General features: G+C 36.6%; 1 protein-coding gene across 1 annotated transcript in view; it reads left to right on the top strand.

Annotated features, from left to right (window-relative positions):
* Window positions 1-1,457: 1,457 nt before the first annotated feature.
* The window catches only part of LOC119777212 (teashirt homolog 2), a 99,335-nt gene continuing 80,247 nt past the window's right edge, over window positions 1,458-20,545 (top strand). Inside the window, exon 1 of the mRNA XM_038276017.1 lies at window positions 1,458-2,162. Coding sequence (XP_038131945.1) covers window positions 2,123-2,162 — 40 coding nt within the window. The 5' untranslated portion in view covers window positions 1,458-2,122. The remainder of the gene's footprint in view (window positions 2,163-20,545) is intronic.

The raw sequence follows: 20,545 nt of genomic DNA, 5'->3' as shown, positions 1-20,545 counted from the left end.
AAACCAGCTGTTGTAGTGCGATTACCAAGAGCCCCTTAGTGTGTGTGGTGATTTTGGAGTCTCTGCACTTTATGGCAGTGGAGTTATTGATTTTTATTTGCAACATGTTGCTGCTTTTTTACCATTTGCAGACGGCCCCTAACCACTCGCCTGGCCGCTGCCTGTGCATAGAGATCAATGTAATACATCCAGCTCAGAAAACGGCTTGTTTTTCTCGAAAATAACGCTTTTTGATGCTTATAATACGTAGTCTGTGCTATCAGGTCATGAAAGAGGTGGCATTTGTGTTTCAACAACCAGTTATTGATCCCGGAAGTCTGAATCTGTGAATATCTTTCTAACTTGACCGAAGTAAGGTTTTTCGCAAAAGGTTTTGTGAGGTAATGTAAAAGGTTTTGCGAGTTAAAGCTACAGTGTGTAACTTTTAGCGACATCTAGCGGTCAGACTGCAGACTGCAGCAACATGAACATCTCCCCCCCACCGCTTCTCCCCCCCAACAGTACGGCGAGCGTTACGGGACAAAATGTCTTCCACGACGTCCGCATCACCTACCTTCTCAAGTGATGAGGTTTGTTTACATAGATAATTTTACAGATAGTATTTCATTAGTCTGTGTAGGGTATAGATTTCATGTAGACTTAAGATAATAAATATACCCGTTATTTTTTCTACATCGTTGTGACGTTTTGGCGATCTCGCAATCGCTAGTTTGTTGGCTCTGCGCTGCCGTAGCGCAAAGATGTCTGCCTCCATGGCTGCGAGACCCGCTCCTATGTAATTATAAATAACGAATTCTAAGGCAACGCAAATATTAAGGTTAAGAGGCTGAGCTCGTAGATGATGATAAATAACATAGTTATCTATAATATATTACATTTCTGACTGTATATCCCTGTAATTATTACACACTGTAGGTTTAATGCAAAATTTTGCAAGGTAACGCAATACTTTTGCGAGGGAACGCAAAAGAAAAAAAATTCCCCATGTCTCCTAGGGGGCTCCGTAGTAAACAGCCAGTTTATAAAAAAAAAGAAAAACAGGTCTTTGGAGACTATAGACTAACGGTGCCTCTCTTGCTTTGACACCATATTTATTTAGACCACACTTTGTCCTTCCACTAAACTTTCCTTTAATATGGTTGCAGGATTTTGTGTACAGCCACCATCTGTAGTGATGTGTTCAAATGTTTCCAGATTTCCTAATAAATACTACCGGGCTCGTATATGGAGTTGTTAATCTATATCTTATTCCTTAAAAATGACTAAATGCTTTAAATATTTCTGCATTTTCCACTTTTAAAATAAACCAACTTTTATTTTTTTTATAGAGTAATTTCCTCAATTCCAGCCTAATGTTCATAGAACAGGCGTGGGATTCATTCATGATTGTTGGCGGTCCTTCAAACTTCCTCCAGAGAGCAAAGCGGAAGCTCTAAAGCAGGAAAAAAGCAGAGTGACAGAAAGCAGCGCTCTTTTCTCTGGCCTCTGTTCCTTTAATAAACTCATGCTTATCTAGTGTAACAAATGTCTCGCTGCCATCATCAAGTCCAGGCGAGGAGGGAGGAGTTTTTAATGTTCAGTTTGTTCTAAGGATCGATGTCTGCTGGCATCGCCTCTCCCCCTTCTCCGCCTGCACCGTGCGTAATAATCCAGCGAACCATTAACCACTGCGCCTCTTTGCTTCCTTCTTCTTACGCGCAGATTTTTTATCCACGGAGGCAAGAAAACAAGAAGAGCAGAACCAGCTCTGCTGCGGACTGACTGACTGACACACGTCGATCAACACGCAAGGCACTGATGGACAAAAGCGGATGGTGAAAAGAGCCCGGAGGAAGCGGAGGAAGAGGAAGAGCCGCGGCTGATTCATCCGCTCCTCGCTTCTTTTGAAGGAAAATAAACAATCCTCGGATTCTTTTCTTTCCAAAAAAAAAAAAAAAAAAAGGACAAAACAATAAAAAGAAAGATCGAGGAAGTGTGAGAGGAGCAATAAGAGGCAGACTGCGCGCTCTGTGCTCCGGGTGCGTGTGAGTGCGTGAATGCGTGGACTGTCGCTCACACCGCATTCAGATTTCACCTGGACACGCAGAGAGCCGCGACTCCAGAAAGAGGAAGAAAAGCAGAAATGCCGCGGAGGAAGCAGCAAGCGCCCAAACGGGCGGCGGGTAAGAAACTACTCTGGCTTTTTTTTCCTTTCTGTGTGGAAAACCGCTTTTTAGCAAAATTCCAACTTTAATCCAGTGGGACCCTCCGCCTGCCTCCCTCCTGTGTGTCCCAGGACCCCCCCACTCCCCCCAGCTAAGCAGGAATTTGGTACTTTATTCAGGACAGAGTTATATAACAGTAAATAACCTGAGCGCAGACTCTGAACAGCTGTCTTTCCTCCAGATGGGACCCATCAGGGGTCCTTCTTCTACCACTTTGGGCCCCTGAGGTCCGAGGTGTTGGCTGCGCTCAGCAGAGGACCAGTTATTCTAACAAATAACAACGAGATTCCCACCGTATGCTCAGCTGGACTTAAAAAATACAAATTTATGTTTGCCATAAAACAAAAAAACAGGTATAAGGTAACCCTGTGCGCGTTTAAATGAAGAAATACGGGAAAAACTGATTTATATTATATATTTTAGGATATAATATATATATTTTATATTAGCTTAATTAGAAAAAACTTGACCTAAAGAAACATTTTACAACCTGCTTGTTTTTAATGGTTTTATATGATCAGAATAAGCAGTTTTATCCAATATAAGCCAACCTTAACCCAGCTGTTCATGGTGCTTCCCAAACTTTTCTTGATTAATTTTTAACAAATTTAAGAAAAAAAATAAACTTTATCAAACCACGTCTCATTTAAATAAACTCCTTTAACTCTCTATTGAAAAAGTCTAATCATTATAACCATCCTCATTGTCAGTACCTTTTAAAATCGTTCATTTCTAGCTAACTTCAGCTGTAATTACACTGAACCCCCCATAGAGGGCGCATCTCTTAACTTTTGGAGCCAGTGCCTCAACAGTGATTTACTTCCTGACTTTGGTTTTTGCTTGAAAATATCTCCGAATGATGTATGACAAGTGTAGTTGCTTTTCTTTTAGCCAGCTGACTGGCAGTGAGCAGCAAAAAAAAAAAAAAAAAAAAAAGTAGTAATCTTTTCTACATCTTGTAGGAACGATTTAACGGACATGTTTTAGCCGTTTGGAGGAAATTTGTGTTATTATGAGACGTGATACCTGGGCCGTGTCTAAATAAGGGTTAAAAAAACATCCATTGTTTGTTTTTTTCATTTTTAAAGCTACAAGCAGCTACGGGGTATTGCTTATCCCACTGATCAGAAACTTTTTCTCACCTTTAAAGGATCGTTTAAAGAAAAAAAAGTAATCTCTGTGTGTGTTTTTTCGTTTTGACCCGCATGAAGTGCAGAGGAGGGGCTGAAAGATGTGCTGCTGCCACTGTATCCATAGCAGTTGAACTCTGTATGAACTCTTCATAATCTTATGGACAAATGGAGAATGGGTTGCACTCCCTCACACACACACACACACACACACTTACTGGAGGTCTATCCAGGAGAAAAAAAGTCAAACACACCTCCACAACATACAGGGGGGTTTGTTTTCCTCTACAGAAGGTCACATCATTTGCTTGTAGAATTCATCACCTTCATCCTCTGATGCTTATTCTGTGATCTCCTGTTTACTCCGACTGAAAAAAATGCAGAAAAAAAATGACAAACCTCAACATAAAACCAGCTCTTTCATTTCCTGTACTCCCTTTTTATTTTTTCCTGAAAGTTCCCTTCAAACAAATAGCTTCAGCAGAGACGGAGCTGCTGGATTAAACCCAGATTGATCAAGGGCATTCTGGCGCTATGAGGATGCAATTACTTGGTCATGGTGCGCTGAGGAGTTATCAGTCTTTATTACGGCTGCGGATGTAGCAACCAGATGGCGATTGTTCTCTGCCAAATAATAGCATCTCTTCACAGCCGCTTAAGATACCGAGACCCTTATCTGGTCGACACACTCTCCGTTTACGCGCATTTAAACGGTAAACATTTCTTCTTCTTTTTCCCACACCCGAGGCTCGGAAAAGCCTCCTTTTTTCCCTGCGAAAACAATGCCCCCCAGCTTTTATTCTGAGAACTTTTGAGAAGATGCCTAAGTGATCCCTTTACACGCTCTCAGCTGCCTTTCGCCTGTACTCTGGTAAATGTGTCAGCCCTACAGAGAAATAAGCCTTCCAGAAGAGTTTCTTCATTGTTGAGGTAATTGTCTCCTCTTTGACAGGCACATTCATCAGTGGCTTAATGGTCAATCAAAAGTTGGCAGGCAGAGTGTTTTCATTCTTTCCTATCCACTACATTAGGAATACTTAATCAAAATGTCTCCCGGTAATGGCTGTGAAGAGTTCATGACTGACTGATCCGTTGTCTGTGGCGATAGAAAATTAACAGCTCGGCACCGGAGAGATGTGGGCCCGCAGATAAACAAATTGTGCATTAATATTTCATCTTCAAGACCTGGGATGTGCTATCAAGCGGTGGAATATTCCTGGGCTGTGTTGTCATTTTTCTCTTGTCCTTTTTTTTTTTGCCCCCCCACCTCTCCTGTATACTTGAAGGCTTTTTGCAGCTGTAACTCATTTCACTTGATGACTTTACTGGGGTTACAGAGAGTGACGACAAATTGATTACCTGGCAGAGCAAGAACGGATCGAGGAGAGGCGCGGGCTGACAGTCATGTTATAATAATATGTTTAATGATGTGTGGAGAGGGGAACAAGGAGAGAGCTGTATTGGAATAAGAGTACGGTGCAAAGAAATAGGTTTCATTTTATTTATATATTTATTTTTTTGTTGTATTTTTTTTAAATCTTTCCTTTTTTTGTTGTTTTTTTTGGCCAAAACAATCACAAATCCATGTTTAGACATTTATCATCAGGGATTCCAATTTGCTTGTTTAAGACCAGTGCCAATACCGATTAGTTTTACACAAGTTTAACCGATCCCTGAAATGTGCTGCCAATTTTTTTATTTTTTGGGACATTTAAAAACTCAGTTTAACAAAAATATTAACAAAAAAAGAGACTTATTAACGATAGCAGAAAAAGGAGGGCAGCGATGAAAGCCATACAATAATTAATCAGCGATTGTGTCCACGTATCGGCCGAACTTGATAATCCAAAAAAACATGCTAATATCGGCTAAAAATATCGACCGGCTAATGCGTCTGTCTGTTTCTAGTCGGAACCTCCTAACACCATTGGGTCTTGGGACACTAAAGATTAACAGATACAGCATTTTTTTTAAATACCGATTACTTTACCATCAGTCTAACGATCCCTGATATGTGCTACCAATTTTTTATTTTTTGGACAATTACAAAACTCAGTTTAACAAAAAATATTAACAAAAAAAGAGACTTATTAACGATAGACCGCAGAAAAAGAAGGGCAGCGATGAAAGCCATTCACTAATTAATCAGCGATTGCTTGCATGTATCGGCCGAACTTGATAAGGCAAAAAAGCATGCTAATATTGGCTAAAAATATCGACCGGCTAATGCGTCTGTCTGTTTCTAGTCAGAACCTCCCGCCACCATTGGGTCTTGGGACACTAAAGATTGACAGATAAAGCATCCTTCTTAAGGCCGACACCAATTACTTAACCATCAGTCGAACGATCGCAGATATGTGCTGCCGATTTTTTATATTTCAGGCAAGCTCAATTTAACAAAAATTGGTAAGAAAAAAAGAGACTTATTAACGATAGACCGCAGAAAAAGAAGGGCAGCGTTGAAAGCCATTCACTAATTAATCAGCGATTGCTTGCATGTATCGGCCGAACTTGATAAGGCAAAAAAACATCCTAATATCAGCTAAAAATATCGACCGGCTAATGCTTCTGTCTGTTTCTAGTTGGAAACTCCCATCACCATTGAGTCTTGGGACACTAAAGATTGACAGATACAGCATTTTTTTAAAGACAGATACCGATTATTTTACCATCGGTCTAATGATCGCAGATATGTGTTGCTGATTTTTTATATTTTGGACAAGCTCAGTTTAACAAAAATTGGTAAGAAAAAAAGAGATTCATTAACAATAGACAGCAGAAAAAGGAGGGCAGCAATGAAAGCCATTCCATAATTAATCAGCGATTGCGTGCATGTATCGGCCAAACTTGATAAGGCAAAAAAAGCATCCTAATATTGGCTAAAAATATCGACCGGCCAATGCGTCTGTCTGTTTCTAGTCAGAACCTCCTAACACCATTGGGATTTGGGACACTAAAGATTGACAGATACAGCATTTTTTTTAAAGACCGATACCGCTTACTTTACCATCAGTCGAACGATCGCAGATATGGGCTGCCGATTTTTTATATTTCGGTCAAGCTAAGTTTAACAAAAATTGGTAAGAAAAAAAAAGAGATTCATTAACAATAGACAGCAGAAAAAGGAGGGAAAGCCATTCAGTAATTAATCCGTGAGTGCGTGCACGTATCGGCCGATGCCGATAATGCAAAAAACAAAAAACATGGTAATATCGGCTAAAATGTTGACCGGCTAATGTGTCTGTCTGTTTCTATTCAGAACCCCCCACACCATAGGGTCTTCTGGACACTTAACATTGACAGATACAGCATTCTTTTTATAACCGATACCGATTACTTTACCATCAGTCGAACGGTCGCAGATATGTGCTGCTGTTTTTTCGTATATTGGACAAGTACATAAATCAGTTTAATAAAAATTGTTAACAGCAGAAAAAGGAGGGCAGCGAAGAAAGTCATTTGCTAATTAATTACCGATTGCGTCGACAAATCGGCCGATATCAATAAGGCAAAAAACCACGCTAAAATCGGCTAAATATCAGCTGGCCAATACTGACCGATACAGCGTTTTTTTAAAAGACCGATACCGATTACTTCACCATCAGTCGAACGATCGCAGATATGTGCTGCCGATTTTTTATATTTCGGACAAATACATAAATCAGTTTAACAAAAATTGTTAACAGCAGAAAAAGGAGGGCAGCGAAGAAAGCCATTTGCTAATTAATTAGCGATTGCGTCGACAAATCGGCCGATATCAATAAGGCAAAAAAACACACTAAAATTGGCTAAATATCAGCTGGCCAATACTGACCGATACAGCGTTTTTTTAAAAGACCGATACCGATTACTTTACCATTAGTCTTAACGATCCCCGATATGTGCTGCCGATCGTTTTGAGGCCAATTGTCTGTTACCTTTTTTTAATTTCTATTAGGGATGCACGATATAATCGGCCCCCTATCGGTATCGGCCTGTATCGGCCTTAAAACTGAATATCGGACATCGGCCACCCCACCGATATTTAACCCGATATTTGATCAGCTTCTGAGTTTCTAAAGTGTAAAAAAAAAATAAAAAATACTACTTCTTCTTCTTCCTCAAATACTTCTTTCTTACAGACTTAAAAACTTCTAAAGACGAGGGAAAAAATATTGATACATTAAAATATCACAATATCTTTATATGCTGATATATTGCCATTTAAAAACACAATATTAATCTCTTTTACTAATGAAATATTGCTATATGTCATTGTTATGCTACGAAATCCCCCGAAAATTCACCAAATTTTTCCATATTTTTATATGTTGATATATTGACGCGGTATCGATCTATTTTACTAACAAAATCTCACAAGAATTTGCAAAATATCACGAGAGTTTGTAACAGAACGATGAAATTTCACGAGATTTTGAAAGTAAAATAGATCGATACAGCATTTTTAAAAATCTGTTTGATATCAGCATATGAAAATATATTTGAGTATATTATTTTTCAAAGTGTCAGAAATGGATAACAAAACTGCTATTTTAATGACTACTTATTTTTGTCCAGCTTTAACATCGGTATCGATATCGGTTATCGGCTACATGAGTTTTAAAATATCGACATATCGGATATCGGCCAAAATCCCAATATCGTGCATCCCTAATTTCTATTCACATAACAATGACACAATGACAACAAATGTTGCATAAGTCTTAAACAACAACTCAACCTTTATTAACAAATGAAAGCAAACATTAAGAATTCTTGTTTAATAGAGGAAGCAGCAATGCGTGCGTCTTGCGTCTAACAGGATCTAAAATTAATTGGCTGCTACAACCCATACTCCCCCCCCAACCAAAATTTGTCATGAAATGAATCTATGTAATATGAAATAAATATATCTAACTTTAACCCATTGATAGAATATCTGATTTAAATATTAAATATGCAATTATATTATATAAATGTCCCATTGGAGAATTAAAATTAACATATAAAATCATGCATTCCATATCTATATGTCATTCAGTCTTTTATGCCAAGTGTATTTGGATTGGAGAAATGAGGTTTTAAGGCCTCTACATCATCAATGGGTCTGATTATACCTGACTTATATAATCAGACCCATGTAGTGAATAAAAAACGGTTAATAAATCGCACAGAAATGCTGAATTTATCACAAATGATATAAAATACATTTTGTATTTAACTTATTCAAATTGTTTTTTTTTTTAGTATTTAAATGGTTTAAGTTGACTTTAATGAGTTTGACTTTAGTTTCACCACAGGTTAATAAAAAATAATAAATGATTAATTACTCTACTATTGTAAATATATATATGGAGTGAAATAAACTACATGTTTTTTTAGGGGGGTCGTTTTTCTTGGGGTCACAGGCTGAAATGCTGCTAAAAGCCCCCCCCAACACACACAAAATCCCAAATACTTGTTAATATTTGTGAATGCTTGCACAAGTACAGGCCATTTATTCACAGATCTAGCTCCTCTGCAAACATGCTCTGTATGGTAATTTAAAATGCCAATTACTCAGCGGTGCAGAATGGGCAGTGCTAAAGCTTTGCTTTATTACAGGGCAGGCATCACAAAGCCAGAGGCTAACAGGATGCCGAGTCCAAGATGGAATCTCTGTATCAGGTTTATATATGGCGTAAACACCGAGCCGTATAAGTGCTCGGGATGCATTTTTGAGTGAAGGGGGCCATATGTTATCCTATGGTCGTGGGAGTACTCTTTTTTTTTTTTTTTTTTTTTTTTACAATAGCTCCGTGCTTCAAGCCGTTAGCCCAATTTGCTGTTAACAAGATAAATTGGTGAACAGACAAAGGCATTAAGTGTTGCAGTGCCAGCGAGTGACTGACAGCAGCTTGTGGGAATTGGCTTGCAGAAACTCCTCCTAAGTGGTTTGTTCAGGGAAAAAACATCCTAAGATCAAGGCAGATGTTGTTTATCCAGTTTAAGTAGAAAAAAGTTGGCTCGGGAGGAGAAAATCTATGGAAAAAACGTAAAGCCTTTAAAATATTAGAATGGAACTTATTCAGGAGGCTCTGCTTTTAGGTTCAGGGGTTTATTGATGGTCAGAGGTTTGCTGAAAGGAAAGGAGATAAACAATTTCTCTAAAGGTTTTTTTTGTGTCCTTTTTTATTCTTATTTAAAACTACCGTAAAACCCTCTACATACCGCCTCTTTATTTTAGAGGGTTTAATGTTGCACTGGAAAAAAGTCATTATTTCTTAAAATAAGTGCATTTGTTCTTGAATTTAGAAGGTAAAAGACATATTTTGCCCATGAAACAAGACAATTTACATTTAAAATAAGAAAACACAATTACATTGTCTTATTTCAAGTGCATTTTATCTAAATATCTTATTTTAAGAGTAAAAATACTCATTTAATTGGCAAATCATGTAATTTAACTACTCAAATTAAGGGTAAATTCACTCAATTTGAGTAATTTTTACTTATTTCTAGATCGTTTTTTCAGCGTGATTTAAAATCCTCGCTGCTGCTGAGCGAACTTTTCACTCATCTCTGAATAATTTTCCTTTAAGAGACTATTTATGTCCAATTTCTTTCTTTAATTCAACGTATTTGCTTGAATAAAGGCCGGTATGACATCCTGACAAAAAACAACAAGTAATCAAACATATATTTATATGGTTACATTTAATTTTTTTTATTTCATTTTTGATTATGAGACAAAGATGCACATGTAATAAATGTAATTAATTAGCTTTAGCTTTTCTGTTTATTATGAAGTAATTGGGAGTCTAATAAAATGAAATTAGCTGGTTATTAGTCCCAGGTTACTAGCCTGCAGTCTGCTGCTTAACAGAAACACAGCTAATAGCTTCTCTCCTGTAGTTTTTATCTTATTAAGAGTCGCTAATAGTGCCGATTTCTTTTTCTTGTTTTAATACACCTTTATTGTCGGTGTATAATTGATGGGAAATATTGTATTTCTCATAAAGGAAGGAAGGATTTGCAGTCGTCCTTCAGCCAGCTGAGCGGCAGCGCGCAGGGAGAGATGCATCGCTTTCTCCTCCTTCCATTCAGACCAAACTCTGAATGATATTTCATACTCGTTAATATTTTCCATCAGCCTGACCAGTTGAGGCTCATTACTCTGCGTTCTAAAACAGACCGTGACCAATCACAGCGCGGCAGGTGGGCCCCATAATGCAACAGAGGTGGCTCTAGACCAGATTTACTAGAGGTCCAGGGCGGGACCAGTTTTTATTTTTATCTTAGGGTCACAAAAATAAAGAATGAATGAAGAAACAGGGAAATAGTTTATTATTTAAATTATATTAGGAGAGCCACAGAATCAAAGACCCACCAGTGGCTCTTCACTGCATGAAGGGAAATTTCCACATCCTTTAGATTAATTGAAATTTTATGTTCAATTTTAATATTTGCATTTTAGGCTTAAAAAAATGTTAATCTTACCATATGTAAAATTGAAAATACCTACTAAAAGTTAAAATAATAATTGGAATATTAGGTCCAATGTACTTTCAGAATTCAGGATTATTACATATTTTTGGGTGTATTTAAATAGAAATGACTGGTTTTAATCAAATCATAATAAAAACGGAAATAAAACTGATAAAACTGGCAACAAATGAGACTATTTCTTTTCTAAATCTGGTTCAAAATAACATTAAACAGAATAGAAACCGAGATCCCAGCTCAATATGACTGAAGTTAACAAATTCATTTTGATATCATAATTAAAACAGATCTGTAAAGACAGAAAATAAATTGGTCTAAGAGAGTTATCAGTCACCATGTCTGTTCCAGCAAACGTCATCATTAGGATTTTTTTTAGCATTATGTCTTCAGTATGGGGGCCATAACAGGCTGTGGCCCCTGTTGGCCCCTATCCAGAACCGCCAAAGTCTCTAATCTTGACAGTCAGGATTGCTGTTGCAACAGAGCAATGTTTGATTGATATTCTCCTTTATTACTCCCTGAAAAACCTGCTTTATATTGTTTAAATCAGCAACTGGCTGCTATAAGAACTCTTCTTTTAAACAGAATAGGTTCTGAATGGTTCTAAACTCTGTTCTGAACCCCAGACTTCATCCCACCTTTGAAATCGGGCTCCTTTCCGGGATAATATGCAGTGAAGGCGGGCTGGCCATAGGAAGCAAAAAATGACAAATAAGAAGCATTAAAAATATTTGGATTAACATGAAATAAGAAGCAAACTTTGGTTCTCATGCTCTGTTAATTTGAAATGAACAGGAATAAAAGCGCTAAAACATTAGTTTTAGTGGCCTTCGACTGAGTTTTCTGAACATTTTTGGTTACTTTCAGACCAACTTTTATTTCATTCTTATATATTTATTTAACATAATCTTATTTTAATTGTAAATTTTTCGCACCTTTTTCCAGTCTTATCAAGATCAGAGATGCTAGTTCAATTAGCACACAAGTAAACACAAAATACACACAAATAATGAATTATTATTTGTAATGTGCAAATAATTTGGAAATCTAAAGTTAACAAATTTAACAAACATTTTTCTTTAGTATTGATATCATTTCCATACAGCGGATGAGTATCAATGTCAATCAATCAATCAATCAAATCTTTTAGATTTTTTATAGGCTACGTTTGCCTTCGAATTTATTGGTTTTAATGATTGTCTTTTTACTCTGTTTTTAATGTTATGGTCTTTTAACCTTGTTTTAATTTTCCCTTTTTAAACGGTAGCACTTTGAGATTTGAATTCAAATGTAAAGTGCGTTACAAATAAAATTCATTATTATTATTATTATCAATGTTGTACAGAGTATCTATGTTTTTTAGTGTATCGATATTTCTCAGGGTATTGATATTTCTCAGGGTATTGATTTTTTTCAGGGTATTGATATTTCTCAGGGTATTAATATTTTTCAGGGTATTGATATTTCTCAGGGTATTAATATTTTTCAGGGTATTGATATTTCTCAGGGTATTGATTTTTTTCAGGGTATTGATATTTTTCAGGGTATCAATATTTCTCAGGGTATTGGTATTTCTCAGGGTATTGATATTTCTCAGGGTATTGATATTTCTCAGGGTATTGATATTTTTCAGGGTATTGATATTTCTCAGGGTATTTATATTTTTCAGGGTATTGATATTTTTCAGGGTATTGATATTTCTCAGGGTATTGATTTTTTTCAGGGTATTGATATTTTTCAGGGTATTGATATTTCTCAGGGTATTGATATTTTTCAGGGTATTGATATTTCTCAGGGTATTGATATTTCTCTGGGTATTGATATTTTTCAGGGTTTTGATATTTCTCAGGGAATTGATATTTCTCAGGGTATTGATATTTTTCAGGGTATTGATATTTCTCAGGGTATTGATATTTCTCAGGGTATTAATATTTTTCAGGGTATTGATATTTCTCAGGGTATTCATATTTTTCAGGGTATTGATATTTCTCAGGGTATTGATATTTCTCAGGGTATTGATATTTTTCAGGGTATTAATATTTTTCAGGGTATTGATATTTCTCAGGGTATTGATATTTCTCTGGGTATTGATATTTTTCAGGGTATTAATATTTTTCAGGGTATTGATATTTCTCAGGGTATTGATATTTCTCTGGGTATTGATATTTCTCAGGGTATTGATTTTTTTCAGGGTATTGATATTTCTCAGGGTATTAATATTTTTCAGGGTACTGATATTTCTCAGGGTATTAATATTTTTCAGGGTATTGATATTTCTCAGGGTATTGATATTTCTCTGGGTATTGATATTTTTCAGGGTATTAATATTTTTCAGGGTATTGATATTTCTCAGGGTATTGATATTTCTCTGGGTATTGATATTTCTCAGGGTATTGATTTTTTTCAGGGTATTGATATTTCTCAGGGTATTAATATTTTTCAGGGTATTGATATTTCTCAGGGTATTAATATTTTTCAGGGTATTGATATTTCTCAGGGTATTGATTTTTTCAGGGTATTGATATTTTTCAGGGTATTGATATTTTTCAGGGTATTGATATTTCTCAGGGTATTGATATTTCTCATGGTATTGGCATTTTTCAGGGTATTGATATTTTTCAGGGTATTGATATTTTTGACAACTCTAAACTCTGATCACACCGGCACATTTCCTGACCACAAAAAACAAAACAAAAAACAAACTAAACATCCGAAGGATGTAAAATTCTGTAGCCAGTGTGAATGGAGATTGGATTTTTTCCACAGTAAGCCTGAGATTTTTATCTTCTACAAAAAAATGGTTTAAAACTGCGAGTTCCAACAAATCTGTAAAATTTACGCTTCTCTAGAACAACTCTACCTGGACCTGTTATATCTAATCCCATTTTAACATCTTACCACCAATTATTTCTATCTTCAGATGCATTTCAGTTTTTCCTGCATGTATTATTGTTATTATTTCTACCATGCAGATCAATAACAGATTTCGTCATTTGAATTTATTTCATTTACCTTAAAGTCCAAACTTAATCCACGTTTTTAGAGCCTGATTTGCTGCAGAGATTGAGGGAAACGCAGGTTAATCACATTCAGCGGGGGTCATTTTAAGAAACACATCAAGTTGACCCATTTCCTGATATTACTCAGATCTTTTGTTGTTGAATTTAGGATCAAGATGTTTTTCTTGAATTATTTATTTTAGTTTTCTCATTTTCTTTCTTTTTTTTTTTTATTAGGGAGGAATCTTAACTTTAGGAACGACTGCAGAGCCAATGTGAAAAGATGATACCTTTCTTTCCTTTTCATGTTTTAATAAATCAGAATTTGGGGAGTAATAAATGGGGGAAAAAACCCTCAAACCGTCTTGGCCTTGAAAATCCCGTCCTGTATTTGTTGCAGCTGAGGCAGTTTTTTAATACATTTCTTTCTTATCCCTGCGGAATAATCTGCTTAACAACAGATCACATCCCTTCAGGTTTGTTCGTCTATTTCTCCGTCTTTTTTTTGGCTTTAAGATAACTTTAAATAAACTAACAGAGGGGTTGTTATCATTAGCAGTCATTACATTTCTGTGTTTTCTCTGAGCTTCATCTCTCTGAATTCATGTCAACGGGGCAAACGCTTTGTTTTGATCAAATCCAGCCTTAGAATTTTCTGTAGCTTGTGAGCAAAAAAAAAAAGCCAACTTTACACTTTGTTGCAATGCTTGCAACTCTCCAAGTTTCAGGCGCTCCCATAGAGACGCTCCTTTATAACTTTCTCCTCATCAGCTGGTTTTGTGTCTGCAGCAGGAGAAAAAAAGAAAGGTGCTGCAAAGAGCAGCCTCATGTAGGTGACACGCTTAGATAAGCCTGGTTTTGTTTAATGCGTGAGGCGGACCAGGCGGTCTGCCGTCCGGGTGATAAGAAGCGAGACTCCCATGGCCTCCGACGCAGCAATCCCACTCACTTTTCTGTAAAAATAAACAAAAAAAAAACGCAAAAAAAAAACAAAAACGCCCATTTATGATGGGTCTAGAGGCAAGTTTCCTTCTCCGTGTTGCACCTCTCTACAGCAGCCGCTCATTCACCTCTCCTTCCCTCTGAGACCTGTACTAGTTTCCAGGCAAATGACACAATTTGATATGCCGTCGGAGGTGATTCATGTGGATAATGTTTCCGTGTGATCATTGCTGCAGAAAAGCCACTATTTCTTGTTATGTTTTTCCTTTTTTCCCCCTCCCTCTCTCTTTTTACTCATTAAGTCTGACAATAACTGGAATATTGGGAGAGTTTATTGCGGGGAGGCTGAAACTCATTATTTCTGCAAGACATTCCAAGTACAAAAGAAATTATGTTATGGTATTTTGTCGAGGTCCCTACAGATATAATGATTTACAGAGGAATATGGGGAGGAGACTTTATAGCTTAGATGGTTCATTTATGTGGATTTAGAGGATAAGAGCGCAAAGAAAGCTTGCAGTTAATACAGTAGCGCAGTGGGCCTGCTATTGATTTCCACCATGCAGGTACGATGTGTTTTATGGTGAAACTATGCTTTGTGTTTTTTTTTTCAAAGATATGCATTGTCCTCTACAGTTTAAAGCTGGGTAATTCACGTCCTTAGCGGTCATGTCAGCACCTAATCTGCGTCCGTACAAAGCAGAGACGGTTTAAGTGAAAACATCCGTCTTACGGTGACCGACATGCATAGTCAGGCAGGGGCCATATGGTTTGGAGGTTTTCTCGAAAACAATCAGGGCGGGATCAGGTTAGCCTAACCGGAGATGACTTTTTGAAATAAAAGTCCTAAGGAGCTTTAAAAAAAGGGGGAAAAAAATCAGGGCTCTCTGATTTCAGGGGCTGAGTTCCTGTTCGGCTTTCGGGTCGAAAGGAAGAACGAAACATAATCTGGATTTTAATCTCTGAAATAAGCATGGCTGGTTACCGGTATGAAAGTATGCCAAACATACGTCGTTCTTCCCCTTCAGAGAAAGTTTTCCTTGGTGTTTTGATGTTGCTTTGAACTGCCTCCCCCACTCTGAGGTAAGGCATGTAGAAAGTAAAAAAAAAAAGGAAAATGAGGATCATGATGACTGTGGAAACTCACCTGTAATGAAAATATGACCTCCCTGCAGGACAATAAAGCCATATCTGTTACAGTTTTGTAGCAGGTGAAATAGTGATGTTATATTATCCCGTTTATTTATTTTGCATTAACAGACAAATGATGTCAAAGACAAATTACAGCCTGCAGCTAAACACACACAAAGCATCCTGATTTGGGACTGTTGATTTTTTTTATGGTCAGAGAGAATACTATTAGCTCATTTATTAGCTTTTACAGACGGTATATCTGCAGTTCATTTATACTTAGAGCTTTTATTGTGAAGGTTTGCTGCAAGTGTCGACTCAGTTCATTTGATGAATTTATGTTATTTTCAAATTAGATGCTCATCAAATTGAGCGATTTCGGCCATAAGCAGGCCTGTGGTTACAAAGCTAGTAAGAAGTAAAACAAATAAACAAAACCGCACGATTTGAACAATAGTGAATTACTTTGCAGCTAGTGGTGTCTGGTGGCAGTGGATTATATATGTATACAGGGGTTGAAGTTAAGGATTTTTACCACTTGCCCTTTGGGCAAGTGACTTTCACATTTCATTTGCCCAGAAACAAATTTTACTTGCCCAGTATAATGTTAAATAAATATAGTTCCTAATATTCATAATAGTATAATATCCTTCCTGCACATTCTTTTCAAACAAAATTTTGCTTTAAACTGTTGTGTGCTTCCAAGTAGTAAGCAGTTCCTGATATATACACACACACATCAATTTCAAACAGATGGTATCGGCCAATACTGCACAGCCAGGTATCGGTATCAGGGCCAAAAAATGGCGTCGGCGCAACAGTAGTTGTAGCCTCCCTGAGCACTTAGATTATTTTACATCACTGTTATTAAACAGAAATGTAAAACAAATTAGCTTAAAATCAAGCTAATTAGATTTTCAAGTGGTTATTCTAACAGTCACAAAGGTGAAGGCTACAAGTTTGCTGTCCTTCTGTACTGCTTGCTAGCCAGTTGGTGTGTCTGCTAAGGCTAATGCTAAAGCTGAACAAACCAAACATTTAAGTTAACCAGTTTAAAAGGAAAGTAGCAACCTCTGTGTGGTTTCTGAATTGTTTGCTTCCCTAATTTGGCTTTAAAATTTGACAGAGTTTCACCCTTGTTTTGCTTATTTTTGCCTCGTAGCTCGATCGTGTAGCTATTAGCATTAGAAAATGCCTTAAATACATCTCACATGATGTCGACCAATTATATCTATTGGTGCAGAATCCTTTATGTCAACGCAAACGTCGTAACCCTAAGTAAATATTTATCTATTTTGGATCTGTCAAAATACATAAAACTATTATTTTTATATATTTTTCCCTCAGTAAAACTGATTATTTTTCAATACTACATGATCTGTTGTTGTTCTTTTTTTTTTTTTTTTTATGTGTGGTGTTGACGGAAAACCTCTACCTATTATAAATTGGTAATAATCTTTTACAGTTTTTTAGCACACCTCAGTCTTACACATTTCTTTTACTCACTGCAAATAGCGTTACCGCTTGAACCTAAAGATGATGAAGCACTGAATAATGTCATAAAGTGAAACTTTTTTTTTGGGAGGTTCAGACAGGATGATAAAAGGCATGAGGAGATCTCTGCTAATGATTCGGTGCTCTGTCAGATCAGCATACCAATATACTGGTCAGATCACCATACACTTAAAAAAACCCGCCTAAAAGTAAGTCATTAAATAGTTTTTATTGTACATGACTAAATGGATACATATAGAAGTAAATCTGTGTCGCTGGGATTTGAATTAAAAATGTCACTAAAATTTAAAATTTAAATGCTGTATGTTTGTACTTACTGTTTCAGTGTTAAAATATATTCAGAACACATTTTTTACCTAAAGAAATTCATTGTCATTATTTCTACACAGTTGAAATTTCATGTTATTTTCTCTTCAAGCTTAAAATTCACATTACTATTTCAAAGTGATAAAATTTTCAATACTTATTTTTCAGTTCAATTTTTCAGTGTTAAAAAAATCTGCATATAAAAAAATTCAACCTTTCAAAATTCAAACTCAATATTTTCAGCCTCCTGAGATTCAACTGGCTCTATTTCACCGTCTTAAATTCGGCGTCTAAATTCAGTGTAAAAAGGGAAGGGTTATTTCAGGTCACAGACATTAGCAATGGATTGTGGCATCCAATGCTTACCGTTACGTTTTCTCAGTCACGTGACGTGAAGCTTGCGGCGCTCATACTGAAGGAAAACTAGAATGACGGAGCCGGTCATCATATTTTCTGTAGTTGAGTTAGCGTTAGCTTGCATGAACGGGTCCATGATGCTGGTTTTCCTTCCGTATGAAGGCACCACAAGCGTTACGTCAAATGACAATGAATTTTTTTTTTTAGGTCAAAAATGTGTTCTGAATATATTTTAAAACTGAAACAGTAAGTACAAACATACAACATTTAAATTTCAGGGGCATTTTAATTCAAATCCCAGCGACTCAGATTTACTTCCATAGATACATGCCTTTGAGTTAGTTTAAAGTCTATTTTTCGCACAAAACTAAAGGGATAAACGGGCACTGACAATGGGTATGCCGTTCTGACGGGGTATGCTAATCTGACAGAACACCGGCTAATGTTGCCTTTTTGAATTCTCAGTCTTATTCTACAATCAGCCACAACAAATTCAACTTATAATATTAATCTCCACAACAAACTTTGCCATTTGAAACCATTTTCTAAATTCAATGAACTGTTACTAGAGACAGGTCGATACATTGGCCAGATTTTTTACCGATATCATTCGATTTGTAAATTAATGTGACTTACTGTTTAAACCGAGGCGTGTGCATCATTTGTTATGACCTCGGGATTTGTTTTCTTTTTGTAAATGAATGAAGAAAAAGCAACATTGTTCAAAAATTGGCCCCAGAAATTGGCAAAGTAGTAATCTGCATTTGCCCTAAAAAAAACACTGTATTGGTTGATCTCTAGTTGTTATTCCACATTATCCATGACTCTTATAACACATTTAATCAAAACAAATAATAAAACACTATTTTAAAGGTCTTTATAACTAATTATTAATATATTTTATCCCTTATATTATTTTACCAGAATTTTTGTTTAAAAAGAAGGCAAATATATAATGTTTTTTTTTTTGTTGCATGAATGCATTGATACCCTGAGAGTCTCATCTTAGCCGATGCCTGCTGCTAGAATGAAACTTTACCTGACACACAAAATTATTTTATGCTTCCACTAATGAACTTATGTGACATTTCTCTTTAATACACGAGCGCCTAAAGATGGAGAAAACATTAATCTTAAGTTATCCGGCGGTGTACCTGATTTGCTTCTTATTAAATCCTTAATGAGCCTCAATTAAGATTTATTATGCAAATTAACCCTCAGCTGCTGCAGACTGCGGGAGCAGGAGCTGCGACAATACAATATTGTGCTAATGGCGTGATCTGTAACAATTACAAAGGTAAACTGGCGTCGCACTGCATGCTCCCCGAGTCTCTGGGAGGTCAGATTGCTAAATATGCAGTCAGGTGCTGTGAAGGTTTGGGGGAAAAAAATGATGAGGTGCATTTCTTAATATTGATTTAATATGGTTTGCATGTATAACATGCAGTTTAGTCTAAACAAATATAAAAAACAGTGAAAAATATATTGTTTTATTGTGACATCATAAATAAGCTCCCACCCAGTCTGGGTTTCTGATCGCTATGGTTACCACAGATGATGAGCTGGTGGCTAGGCTCTGTTCTGCTGGATGCTTTCCTCTGTATGAAGTTGTGAACCTTGCACCTTTGTAACTTCATTTAGCACCAGGCTGATGGCTTTATGACAGTTTTATGGCCGACGTGTTTTATGAGTCGTCATGCAGCACAATTACACGGAAGCTAATTTGATGAATCCAGTCAATGTTCCACCTGTGCTGTTCACCTTGATGGCCTCTGATCGTCCGTCTCTCTCTTCGGGGGACAAACGGAGGCTTTCACTCTGTATAACCCAGACACTCTCCGGCAGCAATAAAAACATCCCCCACAGTACACCTTTTTAATGCCACCAAACTGCCGTCGGTTAAAACTCAGACCAATAGTAGAGATCAGCAGCCAGTCAGAGCAGAGCAGTTAATTAAAGGTGACACCACAGAAACCAAAAAAATTTTTTATAAAATGTATTAAAACTTAAACATCCCAATTTGTTTTCTATTTATACCATATCTGGAAATGACTGTAATAAAACAGGGTTTTATGGTAGATTTGAATTCATACTAAATTTTTAGCATAAACAGAAAGCTGTATCCAGATGCTGCTGGATCTATTTATGCTCTAAAAATCTCTTTTGTTTCTGTTTATAATCACCAGAAATATCAAATAAAATATATCAACTGCCCCACAATCGACCCCTGCTTTCTACCCATTAACATTGACAATGTCATGCTGTCTATCTCTCAAATAAGTATTGCATACGTATGTAAATGTCCCTCTCCTTGTGCCTTTTCTGTCTCATTTTTTAGACCATTAAAAGGAGAAGCATCTATGTGAAATAGCAAATAGGAATAGAGTGACAAGCAGCTTTAAACTGTTTCGCCTCCTTCGTGTTTAAGAGTTGGTTGGTAGATTATTTGCTTTGGTTTAACTAATGTTAAGTATGTATGACAAAAGTTTGTCAAAGT

Source organism: Cyprinodon tularosa, unplaced genomic scaffold, assembly GCF_016077235.1.
Source record: "Cyprinodon tularosa strain WSP-4 unplaced genomic scaffold, ASM1607723v1 ctg99, whole genome shotgun sequence".
Taxonomy (NCBI): Eukaryota; Metazoa; Chordata; class Actinopteri; order Cyprinodontiformes; family Cyprinodontidae; genus Cyprinodon; species Cyprinodon tularosa.
The sequence above is the reverse complement of the archived record's forward strand: the minus strand, read 5'-3'. Positions and strand labels throughout refer to the sequence as shown.